Raw genomic sequence first — 25,310 nt, 5'->3', positions numbered from 1 at the left:
TTTATAACCATTTATTAAATCCCCTCTCTAAGGGGTTAGTCTTCTCCTCTGCAGACTAACCACCCCCAGGGCTCTCAGCCTCTCCTCCCCAGGCAGTGCTGCAGTCCCTTCAGCATCCTTGTAGCCCTCTGTTGGACTCCCTCCAGCAGATCCCTGTCCCCCTTGAACTGGGGAGCCCAGAACTGGATGCAGTATTCCAGGGGAGGGGGAGGAGAACCTCCCTGGATGGTGAAGTCCAGGGCACACTTCAGGGGCAGGCAGTGAGAGCAGAGCTGGGCTGCAGGCACACCGCTCCGGTACTCACCGACGTGGATGGGTGCTGGGAAGAGGCCGTGCTCGTGCTCCCCGGGGGTGTACTCCAGCTTCTCCTTCTTCAGCTGGATGAGGCGGCTCTTGGGACTGTGGAGCAGAGGGGAGGAAGAGAAGCAGCAGCATGAGGGCCTTCAGTCAGCTGCAAGAAGCTCATTTGCTGCTTTAAATAAGGCTTGAGAATGATCCTGGCACCGGCTGAAGGAGCTGCTGTCCAGGCCGCTGCCACAGGCACTTCTCACCCCCACCTCAGGGTCCTGAGGGGTTTTTCCCCTGCCCCCCAACAAATACTGCTCAGGCAACACCCTGGCACAGCTTTCCCTGCCTGGGATGTGATACAGGAACAACAACTACAACTGCAAGCAGGAAAGAGCCACAAATGGTAGCTGGTGCTGCCTGCCCTGACAGGTTCCACCTGTGCAGTGCTTTCCTAAGGTGCTGTGTCTGGAGGGTGGCCAGAGGAAGGCAACCAAGCTGGGGAAGGGTCTAGAACATGAGACTTGTGAGGCAGGGCTGAGGGACCTGGGGTTGCTCAGCCTTCAGAAGAGGAGGCTGAGGGGAGGCCTCATGGCTCTCTACAGCTCCCTGAGAGGAGGTTGTAGCCAGCTGGGGGCTGGGCTCCTCTCACATGCAGCAAGTGACAGGACAGGGGGAAATGGCCTCAGTTGTGCCAAGGGAGGTTCAGGTTGGACATGAGGAAAATGTCTTCCCAGAAAGGGTTCCCAGGCCCTGGCACAGGCTGCCCAGGGTGGTGGTGGAGTCCCCATCCCTGGAGGGGTTTAAGACACTGAGGGCTGTGGGTTAGTGGCAGTGGAGGGACTGTGAGCTCCAGGTGGAGTGTGTGGTCTCGAAGCTCTCCTCACCACAGATTCAATTGGCCAAAGCCAAGACACAGCCTCAACAGTTGTGGGATTCTGTGGCCCCAGGGGGAGCTGATGGCTCTGGAAAACTCATGTGGAGGTTACAGCCAGAGCAGCTGTGCTGTCTGCTGGGGCAGAGCTGAGGCTGATGCCAGAAACCATTTCTTTTAGCCTTAGTTTATCTGCAAGGAATCAAAGACTGAGCTTCCTTCACTGTGCTTTAATGGAGTTTGTAGACCCAGGTGAGTGGGAGTGAGATCCTGGTGAGGCAAATTGTCCAACTGAGAGAACAGTGCAGAGAGCTGTGGGATGTGCAGAGACTGTGCACAGCACATGACACCTGGCAGTGACAGGACAAACACTCCTGGGGCTGTCCTCCAGCAGCTGGATGTGAGGCATGCAGAGAGAGGCTGCAAACTGCAGCAATAAACCTCAGGAAAACTTTCAGTAGGTCCTGGTAACATTTAGGAAGTGTTTAAGGTGCATCAGAGCAGGAAAGTGGCCTCAAAGGCAAAGTGTCTGCAGCTGAACACTGGAGAAAGGCAGAAAAGCAGTGAGTGAGGACTGCAGAGGCTGTTTGGCTGCAGCCAGCGGCTGCCGCTGGGCTGTGCCATCACTAGAGGGTGCCACAAGATCGGAGCTGCCTTCCTGTTCCCAGCCACGATCAGAGCACAGCTGCTGGGGGGTGGGAAGGGACCTCTGGAGACCCTCGAGTCCAACCCCCTGCCAGAGCAGGAGCACAGAATCCAGTGCAGGTCACACAGACACACAGAAGGGTCTTGAAAGTCTCCAGGGAAGGAGACTCCACAACCTCTCTGGGCAGCCTGCTCCAGGGCTCTGGGACCCTCACAGTGAAGTTCCTCCTCCTGTTGAGGTGGAACCTCCTGTGCTGGAGTTTCCATCCATTGCCCCTTGGCCTGTCCCAGGGCACAGTGAGCAGAGGCTGTCCCTGTCCCTTCCTTCCTGACCCCCAGCCCTCAGCTATTGATAGACATTTCTTAGATCTCCTCTCAGCCTTCTCCTCTGCAGACTAACCACCCCCAGGGCTCTCAGCCTTTCCTCACAGGGCTCCAGTCCCTTGTAGCCCTCCCTTGGATGAGGGAGGTGGTGGAAGCTCCATCCCTGGATGTTCTGAAGGCCAGGCTGAATGTGGCTCTGGGCAGCCTGATCCAGTGTACATTGTCCCTGCCCATGGCAGGGGGTTGGAACTGGATGATCCTTGGGGTCCCTTCCAACCCTGACAATGCTGTGAGAAAACCTTCACCTAACTGTGACCTGACCAAGCTGCACATCTGAAACTCTCACACAAGAGATGAGCAGCAGCACCACTCAGTCAATTGAAACAGCAACCCAACAGCCCCTCTGCAGCAGACACTGCACCCAGCAGCTGAACACCTCCAGCTCTCTCACACCTCCACTGCCCTGATCCCTAGGATGCTTGAGGGTAGCTCTCTTACCTCCTTGCTGATGCTGACAACCAGAATCACTTCCAGACTGCTGGAGGCTGCTCTCTGACTGGGGTTACATTTTACTGGCTCAGACTGACTCTGGTTAATTCTCCTGCATGCCCTTTTTCACAGGCTTGAGCTAAGTCATAGAATCATAGAATCAGTCAGGGAAGAGACCACAAGGATCATCTAATTCCAACCCCCCTGCCATGAGCAGGGACACCCCACACTAGATCAGGCTGGCCAGAGCCTCATCCAGCCTGGGCTTAAACACCTCCAGGGATGGGGCCCCAACCACCTCCCTGGACAACCCATTCCAGGGCTTCACCACCCTCACAGTGAAGAGCTTCTTCCTCACATCCAGCCTGAATCTCCCCACCTCCAGCTCAGTCCATTCCCCCTAGTCCTAGCACTACAAGTCGATGGTTTTATTTCGGCTACTCACTAGCAGCAGCCCTTTTCTGGGCTCCAGCTGGTAGGAGTCTCCACTGGGATGCGAGAGAGCAGCTTTGGTGTTACTTACTCTGTTGTTTTGTACACATCAGAGTAGAGCCCTGCCTTCTGGTACTTCTTCTTCGGGGGCCGAGGGGCTTTCTTCTCGCGCTGGGCCAGAGCAGGCAGAGGCTGCTGGGAGGCTTCCGGCTCCTGCGGCTTCCCGAGGGTGTCGTTGGGGCTGGGAGGTTCAGCTACTGCCTCAGGAAAGCTGCAAGGAAAGATGGGAAGATGCTCTCACCACACTTCTGACCATAGCCCTCTACAATCTGGTCATCAGGGAAAAGAAGGACAAGCAAGGCAGCTCATGCCCCTGCCTATCAGCTCCTGGAAGGAATGCAGCTCGGGGACGGTGCTCCGGCAGCGGCACCAGGAGCGTCTGATCCTTATTAAGTGCCCCTGCTATTAATGACCACAGGAAGAATGCTGTTTGCACTGCTAATGTTTATCTCTTGGAGCCTCAGCTGAGTAATTTAGAAGGTGGCTTCTGCTATCTGCTTTTGTAGTCTAAAAATAGTTTGTGGTCAAGCTTGTCTCAAGCCTCCAGGAAAGCCTCAGAGTGCAGCCTCTGGAGGTGTGCTCACAGCACCGCGCCGGCAGCCTCCGCGGCTGCAGCACAGGGCTCAGCTCTCAAACACTCTTTGGCTGCTTATCTCTCAGAACCACTCTGGAAACACCTGGAGGAAGACTTCTGGAAGAGTTTGAGCTGTTTGTATTGATGACTGTGGGGATGAGTATGTGAAGATTTAGACCAGAGATAGTTGGTCCTTTGCTAACCACTGACTGCACAGATGAAGACCTCAGCTCCTCCTTGCTGGTTTGGTTTTACTCTGCACACCTCAGCTCCTCCTTGCTGCTTTGGGTTTGCTCTGCACACCTCAGCTCCTCCTTGCTGGTTTGGGTTTGCTCTGCACACCTCAGCTCCTCCTTGCTGGTTTGGTTTTACTCTGCACACCTCAGCTCCTCCTTGCTGGTTTGGTTTTACTCTGCACACCTCAGCTCCTCCTTGCTGCTTTGGGTTTGCTCTGCACACCTCAGCTCCTCCTTGCTGCTTTGGGTTTGCTCTGCACACCTCAGCTCCTCCTTGCTGCTTTGGTTTTACTCTGCACACCTCAGCTCCTCCTTGCTGCTTTGGTTTTACTCTGCACACCTCAGCTCCTCCTTGCTGGTTTGGTTTTACTCTGCACACCTCAGCTCCTCCTTGCTGGTTTGGGTTTGCTCTGCACACCTCAGCTCCTCCTTGCTGCTTTGGGTTTACTCTCCATTTGATACCTATCAACTGATCTCACCTGATGTGTTGCTTGCAGGCACTTGTGATGCAAACCAGTAACACTCTAAGATCCCCAGGGCACATGGAACTCCTACAGTTCCCTCTTCTGCACACAAGGAAGGAACAATCTTTGCTCTGAAACCTGTTACCAACTCCTTGCAAGTGTTCTCTTCAGCAAGGCAACCACAGACCTTGCTTCACTTGGGACACAAGCACAAACCCATCAGTTCCAGGAGACTCCATCCCCTTTGGGGGCTTTGCTGTTACAGTTTGGAACTAAAATTTTAGTTGTAAACAGAAGTTTCCAGAGGTGCCAGCCAGGAGGAGAGGGGTGGCAGATTCTAAACAAAGTTATTGGGGGGGATCCCTTCCAACCCATAACAGCTGAGTAACTTAGGAAGCCCCTAAGGACACCTCAAACTGACACACTGGCTCCCCTCTGAAGTGAACAAACAGAAGATCACAGCAGGGTTTTTTTTCCATGGACTGAAATGTCAAAATCAACAAAGCCTGCACTGAGAGTACAAAACTGTGTCAGGTTACACCCACCCCGGAGTGGCTGGAAAGAACCTAGCCCCCAGGTGGACAAAGAAACCTGAGCCAGCTGGGCAGAGAGACTTCATTTCCCCAGGTCAAGGTCTATTCCACTCCCCCTTCCTGTCCCAGCAAGGCTATTTATGGGGAGGCATCCTCCTACCTCTTGCTCCTACCCCATGGTGAGCTCTGCTCATGCTGCAGCCAAACTCCTCAGGGCTGCATCTGAGGAGAACCCTGCACCAGCTGGGCCTGGGTTTGGATGCTTTTTCCATTTACCCTTTCTCCTTCTACCTTTGTAGCTTCCCTTTACCCACATGCTACATGTGTTTTGTAAAACTTAAACTCCCAAGTGGACTCCAAACTGCTTCTGTCACCATTTTACCTCTCTTTTCTCCTGCCTAATTTGCTTTTACCCTACTGGGACAAAGGGAGAGGGGAGGCAATCCAAATCTGTTCCCCTTGGGCTTTGGGACTCTGGGAAAGCTTAAACCACACCAAAACCTGATGGAATCTACCTCTTATTGCTCTCCTGTTCCTCTTCTGGTGAAGGCTTCTGTCGCTTCCTGGCCTGCTCCTCCGCCAGCCACCTCTTCCTCTTCCAGCCCTTCCGGTGATCCGTGTTCAGGTTCACACTTTGCACCACAGCTTCGATCACATCTGTGATGGTATCAGGCCCAAGGTGCAAGGGACTGCTGCTCTCCTCTCTCTTCTCCAAGTCCTGGCTGACCAGCCTGGCTGCCTGGAAGGCCTGCATGGACACCACGGCCTGCATCGGGTACTTGCGGGGCCGGCCGGGCCTGCGCTTCACGAAGTTGTTGCCGGTCCGTGACTGCCTCTGCAGCTTTTTGGCCTTCAGGATTTTATTGACATGGTCAAGATTTTTTTTTGTTGCCAAGATCTTGTTGTAATTGCACATTTTCCTAGCTTGTCTCTGCATGGCTTCCACCACGCTCCTCTTGAGGTGATGCGGGGAGTAGCTGTTGGGCAGCCGCTCCGACAGAAGCGAGATGCTGTCGCTGCAGGAGCTGCTGGGGATGGCTGGGGACACCAGGCTGTCCTGCTGCTTCCCCAAGCCTCTCTCCCTGCTGTGGCTTCGAGCAGGGCTAGCTGATGGGGGAACAGACACGTTAGCAATGACTGCCTCTAAGGTTTTGTCCAAAGCAGCTTGGCCATCCTGCTGTGCCATGCGCTGCAGCAAGCTGTCCACCGGATCCTCAGCAGCCACTGCCAGCCTTGCTCCCCGGCTGGGTACTGCAATCACTGCAACACAGACAGAAGAGAGGCTTGAGATACCATCACACCAGCTTGGAATCAAAGACTGGAGGGACTGACAGCCTTTCATACCCTACAGTTGCCTGGAATGTTCAATGACAAGGACACCAGCTTCTGTACCACAAGTTCTAATGGGCCAAGGGACCCAGTGATGCAAAAGCCAAGCCTACCTCTTCCCCCAGCAGCTGCTCTCTCCTCAGTCCCACAGCCCCTCTCTTCCAGCAGCAATGAGGGCATTCCCCAGGTACTTACAGGATCTCAGAATGGTAGGAGTTGGAAGGGCCCTCTGGAGATCATCCAGTCAAACCCTCCTGCCAAGGCAGGAACACATCCAGGAGACTCTGGAATGGCTCCAGAGATGGAAACTCCACTACTGCTCTGGGCAGCCTGCTCCAGGGTTCCCTCACCCTTCAGTTCAAGAAGCTCCTGCTTGTGTTCAGACAGAACTTCTGTTGTTCAACTTGTGCCTGTTACCCCTTGTCCTGGCACTGGGCACCACTGACAAAGGTCTGGTCCCATCCTCCTGCCACCCACACTAAGTATTGATCAGCACTGATGAGATCCCTGAGGGGATCTTGAGGCTGGGGGTGTTCAGCCTGGAGAAGAGAAGGTACCAGGAAAACCTAGTAGAGGCTTTCTACTACCTGAAGGGGGCTGCAGGAAGGCTGGAGAGAGACTGTTCCCAAAGGCCTGCAGTGAGAGGACCAGGGGCAGTAGCTTCACACTAGAGCAGAGCAGGTTGAGATTGGATGTTAGGAACAAGCTCTTCACTGTGAGGCTGCTGGAACACTGCAACAGGCTGCCCAGGGAGGTGGTTGGGGCTCCATCCCTGGAGATACTCAAGATGAGGCTGGACGAGACCCTGGGCAGCCTGATCTAGGTGAGGATGTCCCTGCTGAGTGCAGAGGGGGTTGGACTGGCTGAGCTTTGGAGCTCCCTTCCAACCCAGACCATTCTGTGATTCCTCATTAAGATTCCAGAGTCAGGAACTTGCAGGAGCAACTAAAAAGGTGCTTCAGAGGCTGCACAGTTTAAAGGAGGAAGAATCCACATAAGTTCTAAACAGGAGCAGGACTCTGCCTGCATGGTGAAAAGGAGGAAACAGAGAAGCACATTTGTCAGGTCACTGCTGGGAGCCTAACTGCAGGCACTAGGAAAACCCAGCCCCAACTCTGAGAGAAATGAGGGATTTACACTTTTGGCTTCCCATTTTAGATGAAAGAATAAATCAGCCTTTGTTTTCTTATGGCCTTTGAATCCCCATCAGGAGGGAGCTGAGGGCTCTTCACAGGAACACCAGCTGCTAGCAGGGTGAGCTCTGTGAACAGCTGCACCATCCATAAGCAGACTGTACAAACACAGCACATGTGGACACAAAGTCTGATGGACAGCCCTGAGCCAGGGGTTTCTGCTTGGAAACTGATCCAAAAGGCTGGGACAGCTGAAGGCTGAGAGCCCCACAGCAGCTGCCAGCTCCCTCAGTATCCTGTTGGCACACACTTACTCAACACTACAATTGACTCTGTGCCCCTCAGACTTGATCCCCACTTGACAGAAATGAGCAGAATGCTACCAGAGTTCCCAGGCCCTCCCAGCACTTCCACCTCTCTCCCATCATCCCTTCCTGACCTGCTTCAGCTGCCTGGAGTAGCAAAGGTCTTGGCACAGCAGTGATCCTGAAAACAAAGCCAGGTGTTACTTGCCTGTGGAAGAAGTGCTCTCAGATGTTGATCTCTTTCTGGAAGGGCTGCAATTTGTGCTCTCTGACTGCCTCTGGGAAGGTTTGTCCTGTGCTGGCAAGGTGCCTGAAAAGCAGATGAGGGAAAAGCACAAACAAAAATGATTTCAGGCTGGCTGTGCCAACACAACACACTGCAGATGCTAAACATTCACACCAAGACTGCCCTTTTTTCCTTAAGCTGCAGGAACACTTGCTCACTACTAATGCATGGAGGTGGAGAAGAATGGATAGGGACCACCCAGACTGTTCTCACAGGCTCATGGCATAGGTGGGACAGCAAAGAAGCACTGAGAAAGAGCCACTTGGTATCATCACAGGATTGGCTTTTAGGGGAGAACCAAAGCCAGCCCCTCGTGTTCCTGCGTTCAGATGAACCACCCCTGAGCTTCATTCCTTGATTTTCACAGAACATTTGAGTTGGGAAAGGACCTCTGCAGACTGTCTCCACCAATTACTCTGTTCAAACCAGGGCCAACCAGATCAGGTTGCTCAGAGTTGCTGTTTTCACTGTCTCCAAGGATGGAGACTCCACAACCCGGCGTGCAGCCACCCTTACAGCAAGACACTCTCTTATGCACAAGCAGAGTCTCCTGTTGGGAAGGTGCTCATCACCTCCTGTCCTGCCACAGGGCATCACTGAGAAGAGTGTGGCTCCTTCTTCCTTCCCCCCTTCTGTCCAGCACATGCACAAGTTGGTTAAGATCTGCCTTGCTCCTTCTCTCCAGGCTGAACAGTTCAAACTCTCTGTGTGATGTTCCAATCCCTCAGGCATCTTTGGGGCTTTTCCCTGGACTCCCTGCAGCATGTCCATGTCTTTCTCGTACTGACGAGCCCAGAGTGGGATGCAGCACTCCAGATGTGGTCTCACCAGGGCTGAGGAGAGGCCAGCTCTCATCCTCCTCCTGCGGTAATGCTCTTCGCAATGCAGCCCGAGACAGACACAGCGATGCGCGGCGTGCTCCTCACCAGAGTCTTCCCAGCCTGCTTCCCCAGCCACTGGAGGTCCCTTGGAAGGCTGGCCTGGAGGTCTGCCACATCCACCGCTCCTCTCAGCTGGATCAGACCTGCTGGGGGTGCCTGCACCCCACCGGCCGCGTTGCCAAGACAGTTGTCAAACAGCCCTGGTCCCAGTGCCCTCCCTGAGGGATGCCACCCTCACAGGTCTCCATTTGGAGCCATCGGTGCGGCCACCCAGGCCGCTCCTGCGCCAAGGGACTGCAAGATGCTTTGGTTTCCTGCAGCAGGGCCTCGCACGGGCACGCCGGGACCGGCCGGAGCCATGCGGCAGGCACGGGCTGCGTCTCCCGCTGTGACCGGGAAACGGAGCGCGGAGCTCGGGGCCTGCTCCCGGCGGGGCTGCGCAGCCCCCGAACGACGCCGTCCCCTCCGCCACACCGCGCCGCGGGGCCGCGCCGCACCGGAACGCGGCAGAGGCAGCGGCGCGGCCGGCAGAGGGCGCCACAGCCGCGCTGCGGCCCGCTCCGCGTGCCCGGGGCGGGAACGCGCCCAGCGCCGGGGGGCGGCCGCCGCGGGCACGCGCAGCCGGCGGGGCTCGCCCCTGCGGCACGGCCCCGGCGCCTCCCGCCCGCACCCGCGGTCCCGCCCGGGCGCAGCGCGGCTCGGGGCGGCGGGGCCGCGCCGGGCCCCAGGGCAGGGCTGCTGCCGGGGCGCTCGGCGAGCAGCGGAGCCGGAGCCGTGCCCGACGAGCTGCCAGGGGCCTGGAATCGCTCCCGGTCCCAGTCCCGGGATCAGAGAGAGTTGGGCTGGAAGGGACCTCAAAGCTCAGCCAGCTCCAGCCCCCTGCCTCGGGCAGGGACCCCTCCCACCCGCCCAGGCTGCTCAGGGCCTCGTCCAGCCCGGCCTGGAACCCCTCCAGGCAGGGGGCAGCCACAGCCTCCCTGGGCAGCCTGTGCCGGAGTCTCTCCACCCTCACGAAAGATTTCCTCCTCCTCTCCCGCCTCAGCCTCCCCTCTCCCAGCTCAAAGCCCTTGTCCCTCATCCCCTCACTCCCAGCCTTTGTCACAAGTCCCTCCCCAGCTCTCCTTCAGGTGCTGGAGGGCTGCTCCAAGCGCTCCAGCACGACCAGCCCTCCTCCAAGGCTGTTTTCACTCTGCTGTTTCAGTTCCCTGCTGTGCTGCACAGAGCCTGCGGGGCACCGGGGGCTGCGAGGTGAACTCTGAGCTGACCCCAGACCCCCCCAGCCACCAGCTGGTGCCCCCCGCCTGCCCCAGGCTGAGAGCAACGCGAGGCTCCTGAGGAACACCCTGCGAGGGGGAGAGTGACCCAGAGCCTGCCCCGGCGGGCTGCAAGGGCTCTGCCTTCTCTCTTAACGAGGTTGCTCCTCCAGCTCAGAGCGCTGGCTGCAATGGAAAGCCTCAGGAAATTCCCAGAGCTGCAGGAATTCCCAGCTCCCACAGCCCCTCCTGGGAGCCCAATGGAAGCCTTCTGATGACCTAACGCTGGGGAATTTTCCTTTCCGTGGCTGCGGGACAAGCAACCTCACAGCTTTATTGCTTCCTCCTGCCTCACCCCCGCCCCGAATACTTTCAGCAGTATGAAACAGCGTGAAGTAAGAATAAGGGCTTGGAAAAGAATCCTGCCCTGAAAATAAGCAAACCATAAACCTCCCAGAGGCCAAAACCCCTTCCCCTCCCTGCATCCACAGGCAGAGCGGGGAGGTGGCCTCAGGAGTACCACAAGCAAAGGAGGAAGATGAGAGTGAGGATCACGAGGAGGGATTTATTGTTCCTCACTGGTAGCTGCTTGTTTGCTTGGCTCTTGGCCTGTGAAATATTAGTCACAAGTGGGTTTGGACAAATGGTTTGAATTTCAAGGGAAAGTGTAGGCAAGTACTGGAAAGAGGGAGGAGAAGGCATCAGCCTTCCTGTACACAGCAGAAGCAAGCACCACTTTTCCTTTTGCAGGTCATCTTTGTCATGTGGTCCCTCTGAAGTGTCCATGGCAATTGAGACACTGGAAATTATCCCCCCCCCAACTTCTGCAATGATAAAGCACAGCAGGCAGCGACACCTAAGCTTGAGAGGGACAAAATGCAGTTTGAAATGCCACAGCAGATTTCTTTTCCCCCCCTCCCTGAACATTCTGCAGATGCCAAAGCCCCCAGTTCCAGAGGGGAGGCCTTTTATGTCCCTCAGCAGCAACACTGAGAGCATCACTGCAGCCTCAGCTGGTTCTGCTTCAGCTTTGCCTAAGGCTACAGGTGAGGTTGCTCTGCATAAAGCAGTTGTGACCAGGTTTGGTTTCAGGCATTCCCAGCATCGTTCAGCAGCAGTTCTGAGGTGCTGCTGCAGGCCTGGAGGCAGGGATCAAAAGTTTCACTGATGCAGAGATTGGCAAAGGAACTAAAACAGGACTTGGAAAAGAGAAAGGAAACTTCTTCCTCAGCAGTGTTGTTCCTAACAGCAGCACCCTATAGCCAAGTCTACACCAAACCAACCAAACCTCCAGACATAGCCTTTAGCATGAGAAATGTTTAGCTCATTTCTCCAGAAAGTCCAAGTTCAAGGGCAACAGCAAGCACCTTCAGCACAACTTTATCTCTACAGCCAAGAGAAACCTGGTGGGAAAAAGTGCTCAGTCCCAAAAGCAGTTCTGGAGGAGACACCACATTAGCCTGCACCAAGTGCTGCAGAGAACAGTGCTCGAGGGGAGTGGAGGCACTGAGAGCAAGAGCAGTCCTCAAATCACAGAGCCATAGAACTGCTGAGGCTGGAAGAGGCCTCTGAGACCACCCAGTCCCAGCACTCACCTGGAGCTCACAGTGCCACCACTGCTGCACAGCCACTGCCACCAACCCACATCCCTCAGCACCACGTCCATGCATCCTTCAAACACCTGCAGGGATGGGGACTCCACCACCACCTTGGGCAGGCTGCTCCAGCGCCTGAGAACCCTTTCTGGGAAGAAATTCCTCCTGATATCCAACCTGAACCTCCCTTGGCACAACTTGAGGCCATTTCCTCTCGTCCTGCCACTTGCTGCATGTGAAAAGAGACCGACCCCCACCTGGCTCCAACCTCCTTTGAGGGAGTTGTAGAGGGTGACGAGATTCCCCCCTCAGCCTCAGTCTGAACAGCCTCAGTTCCCTCAGCTGCTCCTCACCACACCTTCCTCCAGACCCTTCCCCAGGCTCCGTCACCCTCCTCTGGACACACTCCTGCAGCGAGGGGCTGACAGCCGGCCCCCACCGAGTTCAACACACAGAAGATTCCTACAGCTGCCCTCCTTTCCCAGCAGGTTGGGTACCACCTGAGAGCCCAGGCCTGCAGGCCAGGCCCGGGCAGAGCTTCCCTTACCTGGCAGAGGCTGCAGGGCCTTGTCGCCGGCGGGCAGCGGCTCCTTTCGGAGGGGCCTGGGCAGCGAGGGCTCCTGGGCACTGAAGAGTCCAGGGCTGTCAGTTAGCTTTTTACGTCCGTTGGTGCTGGCAGAGCTTGGGGCTCTGCAGCTGCCTATTGCACTTGTGAAAAGGTTTGTGTGTTCGTCGCTGCTGGCCGGCTCGGAGCTGGGGGTGAAGCCCCCCAGGGACAGGCCGGGGGCGCTCTCCGCGCAGTCTATCTGCAGCGGCGCCTGCAGTCCCAGCGCCAGGGAGTTAGACTCCGAGGGCTCCCTCCTGACCCACTGCTCGTCTCTGCCCAGCAGGCCCTTTGGAGGCGACAGGTGTGGGCAGGACATGTGGCACCTGTGCTTCTCTTTGTGTTTGTACCTCTCGCCCACAGCCTCCTTGCCGAACCTGTAGCGCTTCAGAGACTCCAGAACCGTTCTGGAGGAGCTGTTGGCGGCGATGGTGTCCATGGCCACCTGGGGCTGCTCGGAGGAGCGGTGCTCCCTGTGCTTGTGCCGGTGCCTGTGCTTGTGCTCCAGCATCCAGCCGTAAGCCATCTCGGGGGGGACGCTGGGGTAGGTGCTCATGGACAGGAGGGGAGTCCTGCTCGTGGTGAGGAAAGCCTCCTGCCGGAGAAGCTTATGCTTCTTCTTGTGGTATTTGGTGGGGTTGAGAAGCAAGTGGCCTGTATGCATGTAGGAAGGGGGGGGCAGGGGGGTGGTGAAAGAAGGAGAAGGTGGAGGAGGGTAAAGAGTCGGAGGGTACCTTCCATAATAACCCAAGCCTATGGGAGCAGCTGTGAGGGGGGAGGGAGAGTAAGGCATGCCATAGGAGGGGTAGAACCCGGTGCTGGAGAGAGGGAAGCTGAGGCTGTGCATGAAGGGCATCTCCGCCATGGCCTCCCGCATCTTGGGGGGCCTGCCTCTCTTCTTCTTTAGGTCAGGCTTCCTAATGTAGTGCAAAGGATCCAAAGGGAACGTGGGGTGAGTGTAGAAACTGTTGAAGTTGATGCGAAAAATGGTGGGCAGCAGATCCCTGGGGATGAAGTGGTGACTCCTGTGGGTGATCCTGATCTCACTGAGCCGACTGATCAGCTCCTCCAGCTCGGCCAGGAAGTCAGGGTCCTGCCTGCCCCGCAGCTGGGGGTACTTCTTCTTCCTTTTCCTCTTCTGCCTCTTCATTTTGTCGTAGCTCAGGTAGTCGTGGCTGCGGCGCTTGCATTTGTGCTTGTGCTTCTCCTTGAGGTTGCTCAGCACGCTGGAGGTCTCGGGCGGCAGGAGGGAGACGTGATCGAACGAGTGCCGCTTCTTCTTCTGCCCGCAGAACTTCTCGGCTCTGTCCGAGGTGCTGTTGTTGTCGGTGCCTATGCCGGAGTCGCTGGGAATGGTCTCGTCGCTGTGAGACTCGCTGACGGGGGAGGGGGTGGCTTCCTTCAGCGACGTCAGCTCGCTCAAGTGGGAAGGGGAGTTCGGCAACAGGGTAGGTGGGGACAGCCTCCTCCTCCCCTTAGCAGCTTTCTTCATGGCGAGCGTCTGAACCACGCTTCCCTGTCTGGAGTGTAAGTGTAAGTAGGGCACGGAGCTGGGCTCGATGAACCCTGCGTCGCTGCTGACGGGGCTCTGGCCCCCGCTCACCACAGACGACTGGGAGCAGACTGGAGATGGCAGAATCTCGGAGCTGGGAGCTGCTGAGGGGAGCAGGTGGGGAAGTACTTGTCCTAGCGATGTACCAGGGCCTTGCTGGGCAGACTTCTCCAGCACCGTCAGGCTGGCAGAGCTGCTGCCTAAGAGCCCATTCAGGACAGCTTTAGGTTTCCTCCCTCTCCTTTTTCCTATGTAAATGGTTCCTTTCTTGCTGACATTTATCTGCTGGCCCAATTTGGAGCCAAACGTGGCAGCAAGGGTTGAGACTGTGTTGTGGAGCTTGGATTGCACTTTCCCTTTGTTATTTGGTTCCACTGTGCTGGACAGGATCTGGTTCAGAAGTTTCTTCCTCTTCAGAGTCTTCATTTTATTTATTTTCCTGATGATGGTTTTCATCAGCTGCCCATTATTCCTCTTGCCAACTTTTCTCTCCTGGTCTGCTTCCAGATCACTCATGCTGCACAGAGCAGGCTTCTGGACTTCCTCTGGCCCTCGGAGCTGGTCCTTCCTCTCGAAGAAGTCTCCCCCCCCGGTGCTGCTCGCTCTCGGCCGCGATCTTGCTGGCGGGCTCCGCTCCCACGAAGGGAGCCACGGACAGGATCGGCGGCTTCATTTTAATCGAGGACCTGATCTGCCTCTTAGGCCTCCCTCTCTTCTTAGGGAAAGGCTGCCCTGAGAGGCTCTGTTTCAAGGAGGGGATTTCCACCTCGGGCTGCAGAATGGGAGGCTCCTGCTCTTCCTTGGACTGCACCGAAAAGACCTTGGAGGCTGGGATCTTCAGCGCTCTCTTGGGAGGCCCTTCGAGCTCCGGCATCTCCTTGGACTTAGGTCTTCCTCTTTTGGGCTTGTAGAGGTCGGGTAAGAAATCATCTGACATGCAGAGACTGGAGGGTGGCTTGTGCCCAGCGTAGAACTTCTGGGCTTGCTTGTCAGTCTCAGCCAGCAGGGCGAGGGGCTGGCTGCTCGCCTCGCTCAGCTTCGGCAGCTGGTGCTTGACAAACTCGTGCTCCACGAAGGGGGAGGGGGCCATGCTCTTCAGGAACTTGGCCTGCTCCAGGTTGCTGCTGGACAGAGCACTGTAGGAGATGTTTTTAAAGAGCTCTGACCTCTCCAGTTCCAGGCCCTTCGGGGGCCGGCACGTGCTCCTCGCCACCACCTTGGTCCACCGCGGCTTCCTCCCTTTCCTCTTCTTCAGAGGCTTGGATTGCTGCGTGGGGCTCAGGCTCTTCGCTCCTTGGCAGGACTTGTCCGAGGCAGCCAGCGCGCCGATCTTCAGGAACTGCTTGCTGCTGAACAGGCTGGTGAAGCTCACCACCGAGGGGGTGACAGTAGCATGGATGCTTGTCTCAGCTGCCAGAATGGGCTTTTTCCCCGTGGAAGGGCCAGTCCTGGAAGCTTCCATGTAAGCAGCTTTGGAATCGCTTAGATCCTTCTCGGCACCTTTGAAGTCGGTGCCCAGAGCGTGGTTCAGGGTTCTGTTTAGAGTCAGAAGGGGACTGTCAGAAGAGAACTGAGGTTTGCCAATCGGGTCTGAGATACCTTCCAGGAGGTCTGCTGTGGAACTTAAATGCAATGAGTTAGATGCTAACTGTGAGGAGGCTGCCGAGAGGCTCCTGTTGGAGGTGGTAACGGCCACCGTGGGCGACGGCGACGGGAGATTGCCCTCCCCCACCGCGCTGAACGGGGACTTGGCTGTGGAGACGTCCGAGGCCCCTCCTGTCCTGAAGTCTGGAGAGGTGCAGTAGACTGGAGGCTGCTTCTCATGCTTGGCTGTCTCGTACAGGCCTTTGTCAGCGGCTGGGTGAGCGTCGGGCGCAGCGCGGGGGCCCTCGCTCGCGGCCTCCTTGCCCCCGTCGCCGACCTCCTTCCGACTCGAGAGCTTCTCCAAGATGCTGTCTTTGCTCTGCCTCACCAGGTGCTTCTCAAACGGTTTGCCAGCAGGATTTTCCTTCAGCACATCTACAGTCTCATGGCTTTCGAGGCTACTGAGGTTTGAATTGCAAGGAAGCTTAAAGGGCTCCGAGGCAGGCAGCACAGAGTCCGAGAGCAGCGTTCCGGGGTCCTTGCTGGCCAAAGCAGATGGACTGCTGATCCCTGCTGGCTTCTTCCCACAGTCCTTGCTAACCAGTCCCACTGGACTGCCAATTCCTGGCACGCTCTTCCCAGAATCCTTGCTAACAGGTCCCCCTGGGCTGCCAGTCCCTGGTGTCTTCCTTCCAGCGTCTTTGTTCGTCAGAGCTGCCGCACCGCCGGTCCCTGCCATCTTCCTCCCGGAGTCCTTATTACTGCCCAGCGCTGGAGGGGGACTGATTCCCAGCATCTTCTTCCCAGCATCCTTGCTGATCAGTCCTGCTGGAGTGCCAATCCCTGATGGCTTCTTGACAGCCTCCTTACTAGTCAACACAGTTGGGGTGCTGATAGCTGGAAGCTTCCTCCCAACATCTTTGCTGATCAACCCAACTGCAGAGCTGCTCACTGGCTGTTTCTTTCCAGAGTCTTTGCTAACCAACCCAGCTGGAGTGCTGATCCCTGGGGGCCTTTTTCCAGAGGACTCCTTGTTAACCAATCCCATTAAGGGGCCAATCCCTTGTGGCTTCTTCCCAGAGTCTTTGTTAACCAATATGGCTGCACTACCAATCCCTAATGGCTTCTTCCCTGAGTCCTTGTTAACCAACCCAACAGCAATACCAGAGCCTGGCAACTTCTTTACCAAATCTTTAGTAACCAAACCACCTGCAGTTATGGTTCCTGGCAGCTTCTTCCCAGAGTCTTTAACCACACCAGATGCACTTCCATTGCTGGGCTTCTTCTGCTTTGTTTTGGAAGACTTTGAAGGGGGACAAGTGGCAATGAGCTGAGCCAATTTTTCTGTGACAGTTGTTGCTCCATTGATCTGTGATCTATCCTTTAGGTCAGAATTATGGCTACTGATAAGAGCTGGAGGAGATGACTTGAGATAATCTGTCATTTCAGAGTGCAATGGGGAAACTTTCTTAGGTAAAGGATTTGTGTCTACTTGTGTACCTTCTTCCACATGTAACTCAACTGTTGCAACTTCTCCAGCTTTCTTGTACAGCTTCGAGGGGTCCTGGAATGAAACAAAACATGAGAGTGATGATGACAATGCCAATAGCAATCAATAATCATAGCAAAGAGCAACAACAACGACAGAGATGAAAACCATCTCTGTAGGAACAGAACATGGAGACTCCACAAGCAGCACAACATCTCTGGATGCAGAGAGGGTTGATTCCTGCTCTTGATGGTAGAGGAGTTAGATGCTCCATGATCACATCCATTCATTTCAAGGCTCCATGGACATGTTGAAGCTTTTCTGATGCTAAAGAAACCCAAACTTGCTCCCAGTTCTCAGTGTGGATTGTCACAGGAAGTCAGGGGCTGGAAGGGACCTCTGGAGATTGAGTCCAACCCCCCTGCCAGAGCAGGAGCATAGAATCCAGAGCAGGTCACACAGAACACATCCAGAGGGGGTTGGGAAGGCTCCAGGGAAGGAGACTCCACAGCCTCTCTGGGCAGCCTGCTCCAGGGCTCTGTGAGCCTCACAGGGCAGAAGTTCTTCCTCCTGCTGAGCTGGAACCTCCTGTGCTGGAGTCTCCATCCATGGCCCCTTGGCCTGTCCCAGGGCACAGTGAGCAGAGGCTGTCCCTGTGCCTCCATTCCTCACCCCCAGCCCTCAGCTATCTGCAGACATTTCTCAGATCCCCTCTCAGTCTCCTCTGCAGCCTAACCACCCCCAGGGCTCTCAGCCTCTCCTCCCCAGGCAGTGCTGCAGCCCCTTCCTCATCCTCACAGCCCTCCCTTGGACTCCCTCCAGCAGATCCCTGGCCCTCCTAACCTGGGGAGCCCAGAACTGGATGCAGTATTCCAGGGGAGGTCTCCCTAGGGCAGAGCAGAGGGGGAGGAGAACCTCTGAATGCCCCCCAGGACCCCATTGGCCTTCCTGGCCCCCAGGGCACATTGCTGTCCCATGCAGAACTGCCCCCCCAGTTCCAACCATTTCCCCCTTGCTGCTGAGGTTTATCAAAGCCCAACCCTGAGCAATAATGTCCTGGGCTGACCACAGCCTGGTAGCACTTGGAAGGCCTCCCCTGCCCCTGAGCAGCAGCTGAGCAATGCCCTGCAAGGGCAGCTCTGCCAGGATGTGTCTTGGCCCTCTGCAGCTGCAGGTCCTGCTCACAGCAGGCTGCTGAGAGCCCCAGGAGTCAGCCCAGCTGCTCTGCTGTCTGCATGGGCAGGGGAGCAGGTGGAATGTGTTAGTTCTGACCTACCCAAAGTGGAAATCTGTTCTGGGGGAGTTCAATGGCAACTCCCAGGACCTCCAGGACCCCTGGGAGCAACATCTCAATGCTGTTTCCTTCTCCTCCACACACAGTGCCCAGCACAGCTCTGACTGCAAGCAGGGGCCCAGAATGGAAGCCTCTGATGCCATGACCTGCACACACAACCTGAAAACCTTCTGGGATCTGCTCTCTCAGACACTCAGCACAGAGGGAAGGGCACCAATGCCACAGCTCTTCATGCCCCTGCAAGAACAAAGGAGACAACTGCATGGTGCCCACTGCAGCTGGTTACAACCAGCAGGAGACTCAGGAGGCTGCACAGAGCTCTGTGGCCAACACCTGCTGGTGCTGAAGGAAGACACAGCTTGGGGTCCTTGGAGCAAACTTTGGTGCTGACCAGGAGCAGAGAATTTGCCCAGTGAGCTACAGCAGCATGGCCTGAACAGCAGAGTGCAGCTGGAATCAGCCTGACAGCTCCCTGGAGAGCACAGAACCATGGAATTGCTTGGGCTGGAAGAGTCCTCTGAGATCACTGATTCCAACCAGCAACCCAACCCCAGCATGGCCACCAGACCATGCCCCAGGTGCCATGGCCACAGGTTCCTTGCACACCTCCAGGGGTGGGGACTCCACCATCTCCTCAGCCTGCCTGTTCCAATGCCTGACCACTCTTGCAGGACAGGAATTGCTCCTAACATCCAACCTGCATCCCCCCTGGCCCCTGTGGGAGATGCCAGCTACAGGTGCTCCAGAGGAAGCTATCTGGAGAGAAGTGAAAACAGATCTCAGGTCTCAGAGTGACCTTGGTCACTGCCTGCTCCTTCACCAGGTCCACACTCAGAGCCTTGAGGAGCCAGGAGTTAGGTTTTCCCTCTCAGGATCCCTGCCCTAGCAACCCAAATGCTCCCAGAAAGCAACTGGCATTTCACAAGGGCAGTGAGATGCCACTGAGCAGAGATCTCCTGGGAGAGGGTGGCCACAAGCCCTGGTTGGAGACATCTTCATTGTGGATGTCTCTGAAGCACTGCAGCACAGAACCCATCCCACTGCTGCTGCTGGCTGCTTTGAAAGCTGTGCTGGGAGCCAGCCTGGGGCCTACAGAGAGCAGTCTGGCACCAGGCCCAGCTCTGCTGTGCCAGCTGCAATCATATGGAAATGCTGCTGGAGTGTCATGTTTGAGGAGCTTGCCCCCAGCTTCACCCCCCTCACACTCACAAAACCTACAGCTGGGAGGCAGGGAGAAGCCAGCACTCTGGAACCTCTGTTCCAGGAAGGATCTGGAGGTGCTGGAAGGTGTCCAGGGAAGGGCCACAAGGAGGAGCAGAGGGCTGGAGCTGCTCTGCCTTGAGGCCAGGCTGAGATTGCTGGGGCTGTGCAGGCTGGAGAGGAGAAGGCTCCCAGGAGACCTTCTGGTGGCCTTCCAGGATCTGCAGGAGGCTACAGGAAAGCTGGGGAGGGACTTCTGAGGGTGTCAGGGAGTGATAGGGCTGGGGGGGAATGGATCCAAGCTAGAGAAGGGGAGAATTAGATTAGACCTTAGGAGGAAGTTCCTCCCCAGGAGGGTGCCGAGAGCCTGGCCCAGGCTGCCCAGGGAGGGGGTGGAAGCCTCAGCCCTGGAGGGTTTTAAGGCCAGGCTGGAGGTGGCTGTGAGCAACCTGCTGTGGTGTGAGCTGTCCCTGGCCATGGCAGGGGGCTGGAGCTGGCTGAGCCTTGAGCTCCCTTCCTGCCCTGACAGTTCTGTGATGCTCTGTCCCACTGCACAGTGACAGGTGCCAGGCTCTCCTGGGGCACAGCCACTCCACTCAGGGAGAAGCAGAGATCTCAAGACAGTTCTGTGAGGACTCTCAAACTGGAGCAGCCTCCCCCAGCACCTCCTGGGTGTTTCACCTAACTCACCTAACCTGTCTGCAAACAAACACCTCCTGAGCTGGTGAGGCTGGAAGGGACCTTTGACACCATCCAGTCCAGCCTAGAGCTCACAATCTCACCCCTGCCACTACCCCATGGCCATCAGTGCCACATCCAGAGGGCTTTTAAACAGCTCCACCACCTCCCTGGGCAGCCTGGGCCAGGGCCTGGGAACACTTTCTGGGAAGAAATTGTTCCTCATGTCCAACCTGAACCTCCCCTGGCACAACCTGAGTAATTCCCTGCTGTTCTGTCACTTGCTGCAGCTCAGGAGAGCCCAAGCCCCACCTTGCTCCAACCTCCTCTCAGAGAGCTGCAGAGGGCAGAGACCCTCCCTCAGCTTCCTCTCCTGAAGGCTGAACAGCTCCATCCTCCTGACACCCACCCTTGGTCAGCACTGAGGAGATGCCCCTTGGGCTCCCTTCTGCAGACTCAAAAGCCCCAAGCCTCTCAGTCTCTCCTCACCACAGAGATGTTCCATCAGCATTTGCCTCCCAGCCTTCCCATCCCCATCTGGGATGTGATGGATCCCCTGCAGAAGAGCCCAGCACACAGCCCCAGATGCCAGAGGTGCAGAGCCCATGCTGCCACCAGCTGCACTTCAGCGTCGATTGCCCTCCCTTGGGAGGACTCCCAGGGCCATGGGAGAGGTTCCACACTCCATGGCTGTCTCTGCCAGGGAGAGACCTGCAGCTCAGGGGGACACCTGGAGGTCAGCCCCAGCTTGGCCCCCAGAGCCAGCTCATGGCAACAGCCTTGGCAGGAAAGCCACAGAGAGAGAGCAAAGGCAGCGAGGGAGCAGTGCAGGAGCAAGCTGTGAGCTGCTCCTCTGGGGGGTTCCAGGTGAACTCAGAGAGATCATCAGGAAGAAGAACCTTGTGCTGAGTGGGAAAGCAAAGGCCTGCAGCCAAAGCTCTCCCAGAGTCACAGGGCTGGAAGGGCCCTCAAGGATCCCTTGGGCCATGGGCAGGGACCCCTCACACCACAGCAGGTTGCTCAGAGCCACCTCCAGCCTGGCCGTAAACACCTCCAGGGCTGAGGCTTCCACCCCCTCCCTGGGCAGCCTGTGCCAGGCTCTCAGCACCCTCCTGGTGCTAGGGCCAAGCACAGCCCATTGGAACAGACACATCCTCCACCTCCTTCTGTCCCAGAGACAGAAGCAGACACTGCTGAGCACAGGCATTTGCCTCTCAGCCTCCTTCAGGGGGGGAAGGGAATTGCCCTTCACTACTGTTCAATTGGAAAGCTGTGAAAGGGCAAAGCCATTCTGGGGGGGTTTGGTCAGTGGCAGTGAAACCAAATCATCTCTGGGTTCAGAATCTGCAGTTTCAGAGGTTACACAGAATGGCTTGGAAGGGACCCTAAAAATCAGCCAGTTCCAAACCCCAGGGGCACCTCCCACCAGCCCAGGCTGCTCCAGGCCTCATCCAACCAGGCCTTGAGCACCTCCAGGGAGGGGGCAGCCACAGCCTCCCTGGGCAGCCTGGGCCAGGCTCTCCCCACCCCCACTCTGAAGAACTTCTTCCTGATCTCCAGTCTCAATCCCCCCTCTGCCAGCTTAGAAATGGGAAAGCAGGCAGCAGAAGACAACCAGGCAGAGCTGCCAGGAGCTGCCCATCACAGTTGGAATGTCCCTTGGCCTGCAGCACCCCACCAGCACTACTCACTTGCTTTGAAGGACAGTGCTCATTCTTCTCTTCTGTCATCTTCCCACCCTTTGGGGCCCTTCTGGGTTGCTTGATGCTGGTTTTTATGGCAGGCCTGCACACATAGTTCTCCAGGTTCTTGGGAGGCTTTTTTGTCCTCTTTGCCTGCAGACCAATCTTCAGCTTCAGGTTTCCCTCTGAGAAGTTGGTTTCCTTCACCGAGAACTGCTGCTGGGCATCGCTCAGCGCTTCGCCCTTCCCGCGCTCAGGGCTGCTCCCCTCCCGGCTCCTCCTCCTGCTGTCCTCTTCCTCCTTGCTGCAGCTTTCCAGCTCTCCTTCTCCCTTGCCCACCAAGGAGCCAACACTGGCTGCAGAGGGACTCTTCCCACAAAACCCTTCAGAATCAGAGCCCAAGCCTAACATAGCAGAGCTCCGAGGGTCCATCACAGGCAGGGAAGTGCAGGGGAGGTTCACAGAGATGAGCTCCACAGAGGATCTGCTCTACCCCTGGCAGCCAGCATCTTCCACTCTGCAGAAGGCAAAGAAGGAGAAAAGGCAGAATGAGCTGGGCTGCTCCTGGCAGAAAAGAGCACTGACAACAGTGAGAGCAAACAGCAGGTTCCAGCTGAGCAGCATCCCACAGCTCAGGCTCCACCACACCAACCCTGCTGCAAAGAGCAGCCCGAGGCACTGAGCTGCAAAGCCCCTTCTGGACCACGGCCTCTGCCCCTCAGAGAGCTGCTCCAGGCCCTTCAGCATCTCTGCAGCCCTTTGCTGTCCCCTCCCAGCGAGTCCTGGTCCTTCTGGAACTGGGGAGCCCAGACCTGGACACAGGACTCCAGGTGTGGCCTCACCTCTTTATCAGAGGGAACTTTCTCACCTTAACTAAAGCAGAAGTCGACTTGAAAGGACTTGCTGAGGCCAAGGCCTGAGCCCCTGGCTGCCTCCTGTGCTCACACCCCCAGCCAGGAGCTGCTGCTTCCCCCACTGGCCAAGGACAACCCAAACCTCTGCACCCTGCTGGCTTCTGATTGCAGAGGGCACAGAAGCAGTGCACTGGTGACTACCAGAGAGGACAAACCACAGCTGCAAAGGAGAAGCTCAGCACAGACATTCCAGTGGGGCCAGACAGAAACTCACAGAGCTGGCAGGGCTGGAAGGGAGCTCAAGGCTCAGCCAGCTCCAAGCCCCCTGCCATGGCCAGGGACACCTCACACCACAGCAGGTTGTTCACAGCCACCCCCAGCCTGGCCTTGCAAACCTCCAGGGCTGAGGCTTCCACCCCCTCCCTGGGCAGCCTGGGGATGAAGTAAGAGAAGGGACAGAGAAAGGTTTACAGAAGCAGCAGCCCTCCAAAGGGCTCTGTGCACACAGAACCCCTGGGGAAATGTCAGAGCCAAGAGCCCATCCCTGAGGCACACTGACAAGTGTCTGCTGCCTTCCAGACTGCCATGGCAGCCCCTTGCCCCTGCACCCAGGGCCATGGCACACTCCAGAGCTAACCCTGCTCACCTGCACCTCCTGGCTCCGAGTTTCAGGTTCAGAACAGCTACAACCCTGCAGTCATTTGCTTACAAATGACATTAATTAACAAGCTTAGCATCTGAAACCAAATGAAAGTGCTCCAGGCCCATCCCTGCTGCTGGGTTTGGCTCCACACTGAGCTCAGAGCAAGGCTTTGTGGCAGCCCCACGCTGACCTCCCAGGCTGCAAGTGCAGGCTGAGGGCGAAAGGGCTGCACTCAAATCTTGTCTGGGAGAGCTCAGAAGCAGGAACTGTGCCTAGGAGCAGAGTGCCAGGACTGCCAGGACTGCCAGCTCTCCCAGCCACACAGCAGCTCAGTTTGTTCATCCCTTCACTCCCCTCTGCACAGACAACAAACGCTGACCCTGGGCCTGAGCAGCCTTGGGCCTCCACCGCTGCAGTCTGCCCCTCTCTGGCTCTCCAAGCTCCCCCCAAAGGTGGCTGCCACTCTGATCCTCTTCCTAAGGCTGCACTGATGAGATCCCAGCCCTCTGCATCCCAAGGGTGCTGCTGCTTCCCTACCACATCAGGTCCAAGCTCCCTGGCACTGTCTTCAAGGTGCATGGGACTGTGCCTCGGCTCTTCCCTTGCTCCTCTTGCTCAGCCCTTCCCAGCTCACCAGGACAGCCAGCACAGCTCTTTTCTTCCTCTCTTTCATTTGAAGGGACACCACTGCTCCCTCTGGGCTACTCCTCACACTTGGCTATGCCCTGCTCACACCAGGCTACAGGACCTTTGCCACCCTTCTTGCAGGTCCTGCCTCACAGTCTCCTTGTGGGAGTCAAATGGCAGCAGCTGCAGTTCAGCCCCTGCTGGACAGGGCCCTGCCGAGGCCACACCTGGAGTCCTGGGGCCAGGGTTGGGCTCCTCACTCCAGGAAGGACATTGAGGAGCTGGAGTGGGCCCACAGCAGGGCAGCAAAGCTGATGAAGGGTCAGGAGAACAGGGCTGGTGAGGAGCAGCTGAGGGAACTGGGGGTGTTCAGCCTGCAGGAGGCTGAGGGGAGACCTCATTGCTCTCCACAGCTCCCTCAAAGGAGGCTGGAGCCAGCTGGGGTTGGGCTCTTCTCACATGCAGCAAGGGGCAGGACGAGAGGAAACAGCCTCCAGCTCTGCCAGGAGAGGTTCAGGTTGGCCATTAGGAAGAATTTCTCCCCAGGAAGGATTCTCAGGCACTGGCCCAGGCTGCACAGGGAGGTGGTGGAGTCCCCACCCCTGGAAGGGTTTAGAAGCCACATGGATGAGGTGCTGAGGGCTGTGGCTTAGCAGCAGTGCTGGGATGGGGAGCTCCAGGGGAGTGGCTGGTGTGGATCTCAGACCTCTTCCAGCCCCCTCAGCTCCAGGGCTCTATGGCAGCTTGCAGGAACTTACCCTGAGAACCCCAAGGATTTGGCACTCCCAAGCTATCCTCTATCTGCCTGGGGGATGGAAGGCCCAGAACTGTGCCTCTGACTCCCACCTTTGCAGCTCTCCTTTTCCAGCACACCTTGGCCTGCTTCAGGGCAGAGAGGCAGCTGATGGCCTTGCAAAGTACCTGCTGTGGTGCTGCTGATCCCTGCAGGAGACCTCTGCAAGTCTGCCCTCCCAAGAGCTCTGCAAGCACAGAGCTGCATCCACCTGGTGCAGGCAGCAGGGCGAGAGCAGTGGAGCCTGACTGCCCCTGCTTGCAGGCAGGGTTAGGGTCAGGTTGGTCTCCTAAGCCTGCACTCTGTCACCTCCCCACTCTGCTCCCTGACTTCCCAGGCTGGAGAGCACCCTGCCAGCCATGCTGCACAGATCCCTGCCCAGCAGCTCCTGTCCCTCTGCTCACACTCTGCAGACCCTCAGCAGCTTTCCCCACAGCAACAGTTTTGCTCAAAGTTGTTTGCTTTCCCCCCTGAGGACTCTGTTCCAAGACCTGCTGCACATTCTGCAGCCCCTTCCATGCAAAGGACCTTAGGGCAGACAAAGAACCATCAGGTACCAAATCCCTGCACACCCTAACCATCTCCCACAGCACACTGCCAGCCTCCCACCCA

The 25,310-nt window shown here is 57.0% G+C and overlaps 1 protein-coding gene across 1 annotated transcript in view; it reads right to left on the bottom strand.

Moving 5' to 3' along the window:
• ASH1L (ASH1 like histone lysine methyltransferase) overlaps positions 1-25,310 on the bottom strand; it is a 50,999-nt gene that overhangs the window by 22,221 nt on the left and 3,468 nt on the right. Inside the window, 7 exon segments of the mRNA XM_054179102.1 lie at positions 305-399; positions 3,141-3,320; positions 5,432-6,176; positions 7,892-7,993; positions 12,246-14,442; positions 14,444-17,002; positions 21,791-22,298. Coding sequence (XP_054035077.1) covers positions 305-399; positions 3,141-3,320; positions 5,432-6,176; positions 7,892-7,993; positions 12,246-14,442; positions 14,444-17,002; positions 21,791-22,213 — 6,301 coding nt within the window. The 5' untranslated portion in view covers positions 22,214-22,298.

This window comes from Dryobates pubescens (genome assembly GCF_014839835.1).
Source record: "Dryobates pubescens isolate bDryPub1 chromosome 41 unlocalized genomic scaffold, bDryPub1.pri SUPER_41_unloc_1, whole genome shotgun sequence".
NCBI lineage: Eukaryota > Metazoa > Chordata > Aves > Piciformes > Picidae > Dryobates > Dryobates pubescens.
This window is presented reverse-complemented; position numbering and strand designations above follow the sequence as displayed.